The 9,236-nt window shown below is 35.1% G+C and overlaps 2 protein-coding genes across 3 annotated transcripts; one reads left to right on the top strand and one right to left on the bottom strand.

Moving 5' to 3' along the window:
* Nucleotides 1-42: 42 nt before the first annotated feature.
* cUnh22orf39 (chromosome Un C22orf39 homolog) lies at nt 43-2,424 on the top strand. The gene is made up of 3 exons (XM_082187917.1): nt 43-159; nt 578-745; nt 1,743-2,424. Exons 1-3 carry the CDS (start codon nt 139-141, stop codon nt 1,872-1,874), a joined length of 321 nt encoding a protein of 106 aa, XP_082044043.1. The 5' UTR covers nt 43-138; the 3' UTR covers nt 1,875-2,424.
* Nucleotides 2,425-6,156: 3,732 nt separating this feature from the next.
* On the bottom strand, nt 6,157-9,229 carry mrpl40 (mitochondrial ribosomal protein L40). Of its 2 annotated transcripts, none has more exons than XM_082187914.1 (4): nt 9,065-9,229; nt 8,871-8,945; nt 8,350-8,505; nt 6,157-6,667 (listed from the first exon to the last, which is right to left on the bottom strand). In XM_082187914.1, the coding sequence occupies exons 1-4, from the start codon at nt 9,118-9,120 to the stop codon at nt 6,358-6,360; spliced, it is 597 nt and encodes a 198-aa protein (XP_082044040.1). In that variant the 5' UTR covers nt 9,121-9,229; the 3' UTR covers nt 6,157-6,357. The 2 variants fall into 2 exon arrangements, with proteins under 2 accessions (XP_082044040.1, XP_082044039.1); XM_082187913.1 differs by having other exon boundaries at nt 8,871-8,948; nt 9,065-9,227.
* Between the last annotated feature and the right edge of the window lie 7 nt (nt 9,230-9,236).

Below are 9,236 nucleotides of genomic sequence, written 5' to 3'. Positions count from 1 at the left end.
TAAGAACATGATACATGATATTTATGTAATAACATATTTAATTTTAAGGCCAATATCAGTTTATTTCACATTGTCAATAGATGGCAGTAGAGTAAACTAAAACGCTGACAAAAGTCACCAGAGAAGAGCGCGCGCAGTATGGCAGGGTCACAGTGGAGGGTCAGTCTAATATCAGTTTATCTCTATATATTTTCTATGGAAATGTGGAGTAACTCGTTTTCCGTTTGTTTTGTACATATAGTAAATATTGTATACTATCAGTGTATTTGCATAATGAGGTGTACTACTTAACCCGGTAAAGTCAATAAAGCATACCAAATACAATGGTACTACTATGCTTTTGGTGTGAATTACCATGTTATTCTTCATAAATATTGTACCTTTACTGTGGCAGTACCACTAAATAGTTCATTTTGTAAGTGTAATCACTCAGAACTAAGTACCATTATTGTGATCACCGTTTTGTAGTTCTGCCAGTTATAATGCATGCCTTTTGTTCTGGCCCTAAAATATATTTGTATGTACCTGTTTTTTTTCTCTTTCTTTTAATGAGTGTATTTTTAATTCTTGGCCACAGCCACCACGTTCCTGTGACGTCTACTGGAGTGAATTCAAGCACTGCAAGAGTTTATTCAACAGATTCCATGAATACTACACCTACGGCAAAGCACCAGACTGCCAGCAGTGGAAACAAGACTATTACACCTGTAAAGAGTGGGAGAAAAACCAAAGCACACACGCCAAGGTGAGTCTAGACAGATGTGGGGTGTAGCTTACACTACCAGTCAAAAGCATGGAAATAGTATGGAAATACGTCTCTTCTGCTCACCAAGGCTGCATTTATGTGATCAGAAATATAGTAAAAATGTGAAATATTTTTACAATGTAAAATAGCTGTTTTCTATTTGAATATATTGTAAAATGTCATTTATTCCTGTGTGATTTACTCCAGTCTTCAGTGTCACATGATCCTTCAGAAATCATTCTAATATGATGATTTGAGCATTTCTTATTATTTTCATTGTTGAAACAGTTGTCCTGCTTCATATTTTTGTGAAAACCGTGAAACAGTATCATTCAAAAGTTGAAGTAAGATTTAAAAAAAGAAAAGAAATGAATGTTTTTATGCAGCAAAAAATGCATTAAATTGGTCAAAATAAGATTTTTATTTCAAATAAATGCTGTTCTTTTGAACTTTGAACTTTGTAACAAGGTTTCCACAAAAAAAAAATATTAAGCAGTAAAAATGTATCATTATCATCAATAATAATTGATAATAACTGTGCAGCAAATCAGAATATTAGAATGATTTCTGAAGGATCATGTGACATTAAAGAATGTCTGCTGTACTGAATAAAACAATTTAAAAGGTAATTGCGACTTTTTGTCTCATAATTCTGTCTTGTTCTTGCAGTTGCATGATAATAAAGTCAAAATTACAAGATTAAAAAGTCGCAATTACCTTTTTATATTTTTATTCTGTGGTGGGAAACAAGCTCCCATACTAAATACTGGAGTAATGATGCTGAAAATTCAGCTTTGATCACTGGAAAATATATACACATATTCACAGTTATTTTAAATTATAATAATATTTCACAATATTTACTGTCATTTTTATTTGACCAAATAAACGTCTTTCAAAAACATGAAAAAATCCAAACTTTTGACCAGTTGTAACCCTGGTCGATGAGTTACTCTTCTCTTATACTGTGTGTTCATCATCTCATACACACCATCAGGAATCCCTCCAGGAGAGTGAGAGGAGACGGGTCGCTGAGCAGAGAAAGTTCACTCCGGTCTGGGAGCTTCGGCAAACCCCTCCGGATGACTGGCATCTCCCTCTCAACCAGGACAAACCACAGGACTCTTAAACACACACACTCATACAGGACTATTGAGGATGCAAGAACCCAGTACTTGAGTCGCATGAACTTCCCGTCGGGAATCTCCTCACACTACCTCTCCTGGACCCACGCGTTTCTAATCTGATTTTCCCGGGAAATGCAAAGCAGCTTAAAAAGTCTTGATCAAATTGATGCAACACTTGAATATGTAACTTAATAAAATTAACATTCAAGCATTTCATGAAAGAGTAAATATATCTGTAATTAAAGAATAGGATTTATATCCTGGAAGCCCAATTTTGTCTTTAACTCTTTCAGTCCAAAAGCCATAATTTTGCAGTTTAAAGTATTTTAATTCTATAAATGCGTTTATAAATTAGTAGACATGAAATGTTTTAACAACAGTTTGGCATTTATGGTTTCACTGGAGATCTTATTTATTGCGCTACAGAAATCAGAAATGAATATGTAAATGGGTAATTATATTATATGTAGTATCTGTATTCTGACACTGACCACCTAAAAGTCACTGCCATAAAGCTCAATATCCCAATAAAGGTATAAATAATTTAACAAACCCTAGTGTAGTGTTGCGTGTCAATTTGACCCATTTTGATTTTTGAGTTGTTGGAAATACCGGTTAACCTATGTTTTTTTTCCTTCTTTTTTGACATTTTGTGACATTTTCTCATTTAGGGTCATGAACATGCATGCCAAGTTTCAAGACGCTGGTGTGTATTGACATATACACATCATTTCTATGATGTTTGTGATGTTCGTGTGTCAGTTTGACCCACATATTTTAAAGGGGTGGTTGATTATGATTTAACTTTTCTAACTTTGTGTGTAATGTTGCTGTTTGAGCATAAACAACATCTGCAAAGTTATGACACTCAAAGTTCAAAGCAAAGGGAGATATTTGCTTTTAAAGAAATCACTTTTTAAGGACTACAACAAACGGCTGGTAGAGACTACACCACATTCTACCCGGGTTAGTGACATCACCAACCCTAAAATTTACATAAACCCCGCCCCCGGAAAGCGATTTATAGATTATCAAGACAGAATATGCTAATCAATGACTAGAAGATAACTACACATAAATTCATCAACTAACCATTAAGAAACGTCCTGTTGCTTCTACATGTTGTCACTTCTTCTTGAGTCTCTTCATCATTGTCTGACTCCGGTTTAAACATAAAAGGCTAAAAAAATAAAAAAATAATTAGTGCATGTCTGTGTGAGGTAAAAGGACAGGAGCTCTTGAAGCTCCGACCCCTGCGCCGGGAGCAGCAGCTCATTTGCATTTAAAGGAACAGACGTTTTTACTCACCCTCAAAAAGTGACAATTCTAACATGCTATATAAAAATATCTGTGGGGTATTTTGAGCTAAAACTTCACACACACACTCTGGGGACATCAGAGACTTATTTTACATCTTGTGAAAAGGGCATTATACCACCTCTTTAATATTTTAAGCCAACCGTACAGACCCAAAATAACATTTCTTGGTTATATTTTGTTATTTTAGTTATCTACTACCTTATGAAGCTAAAAAGGAGCCTTTTCCCACTTATTTCATTACAGAAAAAATATTGTATGTCTGTTGTAGATCTGATTTTCCCGCTGCTCACTGGGAAATGCAAAGCAGCTTAAAAAGTCTTGATAAAGTTAGTGCAACTCTTAAAGGGATACTTCACCTCTGGAAAGATGAATGTGTATTTAAAATGGGTCATTTATGTATAAGAAATGTGAAATTATTTTTGAATTTGGAGCTTTCTAGACTGAGAAAAGCCAGAAAATGTATTTTTTGTGCTTATGTGGATGAAAGACAACAACTCCCAGAATGCACTTGGAGGCCACTCCCAAGCCTCGCCTACCGGCAAGAGAGCGCAGTTTAAAACAACAAGGCTAGGCTACTAATAGTGAGTCTCCGTGACGATTTCGAGATCGCCCAAAATGTCCGGGATTCGGCTTTTGCGTTCTACAGTCGCCATTCATTATGGCGACTGTAGCGAGCAGGCCATAATGTGGCGAGCAGGAGGAGGCTGAGGGGCGCGGGAGAACGGCGCGAGGCCGGTGGCGTGATTACTGAGACGGACTGGTCTCGTATCTCTCACGGAGGAGCGGGAATTTTCTTAGCAATGTTAAAACGCACATCAACCGATCACTTGTTTAGCGTTCATGTAAACACTACATTCAGATTCACCAATCGGAATGAATTCAGTTGGATTGAAACAAAAGGTGTGCATGTAAACAATGAATGGCGACTGCAGAAAGCAAAAGCCGAATCCTGGACATTTTGGACGATCTCGACGGCTGGACATGTCCGGGAAAAGAGGATGGTAACCCCTACTACTCAGCTTTCTCCACAGAACAAGAGCCTGTTAGCTTAGCTTCCAAAGAAAGATGGCTGACACTGTGTGTACATTCTGTGAGTGAGATCCCTCTATGGGCGGGTTGAGAACATGCGGAACAGCTCCTCCTACTGGCTGTAGTCTTTAGCCTCTGGCCAAAAAATCCTCCGATGACGCAAAATGACGATTTTTGCGTCATCGGAGGATTTTTTCCAGACAAAAAATACATAAATCTCTCATCTCAGGGGGATATGAGGGTGGAAAGCACGGTAATTCAAAAATACTACAGGTTTTCTACTAATACAAAGCTTAATGCTAAATCCTGAAGTATCCCTTTAAATATGTTACTAATAAAATTAACATTCAAGCATTTCATGAAAGAGTCAATATGGCACTAAAATATAATTTTTTGTTTTGATTATTTTCCATTTAAACTCTTATCAGTGGTGAAAATCAAGGTTTTAAACATTATTTATATGTCTGTGTGGTGTTTTTAATATGCTTTAAGTCAAACCATGTGTAAATTCATAAGTCGACACCATTGCTGAGTATTTCCTCCTTAAAACTGCAGTGAACCAAAGACAGTCTCAAAAACACGCTTTGAAATCACTGGTGTTTCTGACGTCACAAACTACCTTGTAACCAATCAGATCAACGTGTGATCGTCAACCAGTGGATCTCTGAGCTGAGTGAGTGAGTGGAGGCGGGGCTCATTTGCATATTCATAGAACCACGTATACTAAATGAGGCAAGGGTGTCGAGTTACATTCAAGCTATGAAGGCATGAAGAATTTTTTTTCCAAGGAAAAAAAAACTTTTAAATGTTATTTAGGTGATCAAAGATGAGTTTTAAGGGATAAAATGATTGACTACAGGGGTACTTTAACTCTTTCAGTCCAAAAGTCATAATTTTGCAGTTTAAAGTATTTTAATTCTATATATGTGTTTATGACACATTTTAACAAGAGTTTGGCATTTATTATTGTTTCACTGGAGATCTTATTTATTGCGCTACAGAAATCAGAAATTAATATGTAAATGGGTAATTATATTATTATGTAGTATCTGTATTCTGACACTGACCACCTAAAAGTCACTGGTATGAAGCTAAATATCCCAATAAATGTATGAAAGAAATGATTTAAAGACCACATCAAGGCTTGCAAAAACTTTTATTCTTTGTCCTCGAGTTCCAGGTGTGTTAAAGGGTGATTTAACGGTGCAACACATTATAATAAAGATAATTTGGCTCTTCATTCTCTGATGTTTTTGACATCAGTCATGAGCCAGAAAACAACACGTGTATCCTCTCCTCAGAGACGTAACTCGACCTCACTGCATGTACACTCAGTTTGTTACCAGCGGTGTGTATTTAAGGCATGACACATTTTTTTCCAAGGAAAAAAACGCTTGAATATGTCATTTTGGTGCTAAAAGATGAGTTTTAAGTGATTCAATTATTGACTACTTAACTCTTTCAGTCTAAAAGCCATAATTTTTTTCAAAAGCCAGAAAGTTAATTCTATATATGGGTTTATGAATGAAGACATGAAATATTTTTACAAGAGTTTGGCATTTATTGTTTCACTGAAGACCTTATTTATTGCGCTACAGAAATCATAAATGAATATGTAAATGGGTAATTATATTATATGTAGTATCTGTATTCTGACACTGACCACCTATAAAGCTCAATATCCCAATAAAGGTATTAAACAGCAACATTTGGTCCATTAATACTAACATTTTATTTTCTCTTCTATTCTATATCCATTTTTTTTTTTTAGTTTAAAAAAATGACACTGCGTTAGACTAAACTGGGAAGGGTCACAGCACTTGCGTATTGTTGGTTTGATTGCTTCTGTTGCTCTCCTCATTTGTAAGTCGCTTTGGTTAAAAGCATCTGCTAAAATGATTAAATGTAAATGAAAGAAATGATTTAAAGACCGCATCAAGGCTTGCAAAAACTTTATTATTTGTCCTCGTGTTCCAGGTGTGTTAACGGATGATTTAATGGAGCAGACGAACAACACATTATAATAAAGATAATTGGGCTCTTCATTCTCACAGTCCGTTTCTCTGATGTATTTGACATCAGTCATGATCCCAGATAACAACACATGTATCCCCTCCTCAGAGCCGTAGCTCGACCTCACTGCGTGTACACCCGTGTAATGTCGTTGTATTTGCCTTCTGGAGCCTCGTAGTTCGTAAGCGGCGGCGTGTAACAGGGGCCGTCGTGCTGGAAAGGGAAGATGTCTGTATCTGGACTGACTGCTGCTTTATAAAGCTCTTCTGACTCCAGCTTCAGCTCCTCCAGAGCTTGTGTCTGGGCCTCCAGCGCCTCCTGGATCATGAGCATCTCCGTCTGGTGCTGCGAGCGCTTGTATCGGGACCATTCCTTCAGCAGGAGAGCTCTGCGCTCGCTCTCCTCGAAACTCAGTTCGGGAGCCTCACGGACCCTGGAGAAAACAGCACAATGTATACAGTAACACTTATTCTACTGTCGGTTTTCCCTTCCTTTTTTATACCATGAATGTAAAGCATTTTTCTTGAAAAGTCAGTCATTAAAAAGTTAGTAATATAAGAAGTTTGTTTAACGTTTTTGGTGTCTACGGTACACTACTGGTCAAGTTTGGATAATTATGATGTTTTTGGTGAGTGTTCATCAAGGTTGCATTCATTGTAAATACTGTAAAACAGTAATAATGTGAAATATCATTATAATTTCAATGTGAATATATTGTGAAATGTAATTTATCCCTGTGATCAAAGTGGAATTTTCAGCATCATTACTCCAGTCTTCAGTGTCACATGATATAATACTAATAATTATAATAAGATTATAATATTTTATATATTATTATTTATGACAATTTATTTGTATAGCACAATTAAAAACAACAGCTGTTGACCAATGTGCTTTCCACATAGACTCACAAATAACAACATATAATGAGAAAACTTTTTTAAAAAGTTAATATTTATGATATTATATTATTTTATAATAATAATAATAATAATTCATTACATTTATATAGCGCTTTTCTCGGCACTCAAAGCGCTTTACATTATTATAATATTATATTATTTTATCATATTTATCATATAATTTTATATATTACAATTTAGTATATTAATTATTAATGTTCAAAATATTTTTTGCTGCTTAATTTTTTTGAGGAAACCATGATAATTTTTTTCAGGACAGGAATAAAATTCATTTTCAAATATATTAAAATAAAACGGTGGCTGTTATATAAAACGGTATATAAAAAAAATATAAAACGGTTATTTTAACCCCTTAACTGACAATATCCCAGACGCTTGGCGCTCTTTTTTTTAATTGCCTTTTTTACAATCACATATTTTATTAATCATCATAAATTAGGTATCATTTGAACGCTTACACCCTCAGTATTCATCCAGTAAAACCATTTTCGGACACCATTTACCATGGAAATGGTACTTGTAATTTCTTTAAGCACAATTCTTTTTCTAATCTTAATAAAACACATATGGCTGGAAAGATTCTGAGACTCAAGGTTTCATTTTTGGTGACTGTGATAGAAATTATATTGTGACAGAAATGTATTAATTTGTTAAAGGAGAACATAATGTGGGCGTCAGTCACCCGGTGAATATTATTATTAATCTCACAGGAACTTACATTTTTGTGATATCAACTTCAAATTTGGAACACAACTTGGTTAGACATACGGCTTTAATTTTATAGCATTTTTAAAGTCCAAATTACTTTCTAAAAAATATATTTGTATAAAATAAAAAAGTACATTTGCTTTAAAGTAAATTTAAACTTATGTAACTTTTTTGCACTTTCATTTTTTTAGTGTCCTCTTTAAAAAGTGACCAACCTTCGGTCTGTATTACGTTTGCATTTTGCATATTCACATCTATGCGCAATAAGGGGGATGACAGTGAATATTTCACATTATTACTATTTTTACTGTATTTTTGATCAAAGAAATAAACTCTGACCAAAAGTAAACATAATAATTCCCATATTATCTCAATTTGTGTCATTTCATAGACTTTACTAGTCCTCTAAACATGTAGAAAACATGTTTTTATATGTAAAGTATGTATGTTTATATGATAAAGTATGTGTGTCCGGTTATTTTACCTGGTGTCGTCGAAGCTCTTGGCTGATGTGATGAAGTCTTCAATGGGAATCATTTCTGGAGGAACTCTCTCCAGCTTTTTAAGCTTCTTCTTTAGGCGTTCTTTCATCATTATCTCTCGGCGCGGGTCCACCTTCTTCTTCTTCTTCGGCTCTGCTCTGTTGGACAAGACAGAAATCTCAACATTTACTATAGTGAAACACACTTACAAAACTTTACCATGGTAAGTCCATAGTTTTCAGGCCAAAATCACAATAAAATGATATGCAAACTCCATGAAACAGTATTAGAAGATTAATTTCTGTTTTATAATAACAGTGCTGGTTACACAGTTTTTAACACTAACAAAAAAGCAGCTACATGTCCTAAGATATTATTTTAAGTAACTTGTAGTACCATGAAAATCATGATTACATGATACATGAAATATGTCAGTCCTATGGTATTTCCATGGGAACTGCAGTAAATAAACTATGGTGGTTTACATTAGCGAATAGTGTTTAATACTTGTATCTGCACTGACCTTAATGGCACTGAGGTTTTCAGGGAAAGCATTGATGTGAACCAGTGACTGTGTCTGACAGCAACCACAGAACTGCTACTGTAAAAGAGTGATTTATCATCATCATCATCATCATCATCATCATCATCATGACCTCTATTAGAGAAATACTGATATTATCAGATGCACGTGGATTTCTACAGTTAAATACGTACCATGATGCTTGACTCGATATAATCCGGCTTGCAGTACGACACACAATCCCAGCCATAATTCACAGGAATATCGACTATACAAACATCAATGATGAGAAGTTAAAACTGTTTTACACCTTCCGGTGGCCAATGCGAATCTGTAGGTCATGGTAAAAACACGTCCGTTTTACAT

Source organism: Leuciscus leuciscus (genome assembly GCF_965113295.1).
Source record: "Leuciscus leuciscus genome assembly, chromosome: 13".
Classification (NCBI taxonomy): domain Eukaryota; kingdom Metazoa; phylum Chordata; class Actinopteri; order Cypriniformes; family Leuciscidae; genus Leuciscus; species Leuciscus leuciscus.
Note: the sequence above shows the minus strand (reverse complement) of the source record. Positions and strands in the feature narration are given on the sequence as shown.

Excerpts from the sequence above, each read along its gene's own strand:
- mrpl40 (XM_082187913.1), bottom strand. The coding sequence starts at position 9,120 with ATGGCTGGGATTGTGTGTCGTACTGCAAGCCGGATTATATCGAGTCAA. Across the intron at positions 8,949-9,064 it reads ATATCGAGTCAAGCATCATG|TAGCAGTTCTGTGGTTGCTG; the intron begins GTACGTATTTAA and ends ACTCTTTTACAG. Across the intron at positions 6,668-8,349 it reads AAGAGCTTCGACGACACCAG|GGTCCGTGAGGCTCCCGAAC; the intron begins GTAAAATAACCG and ends TGTTTTCTCCAG.
- cUnh22orf39 (XM_082187917.1), top strand. The coding sequence starts at position 139 with ATGGCAGGGTCACAGTGGAGG. Across the intron at positions 160-577 it reads TGGCAGGGTCACAGTGGAGG|CCACCACGTTCCTGTGACGT; the intron begins GTCAGTCTAATA and ends TCTTGGCCACAG. Across the intron at positions 746-1,742 it reads ACCAAAGCACACACGCCAAG|GAATCCCTCCAGGAGAGTGA; the intron begins GTGAGTCTAGAC and ends ACACACCATCAG.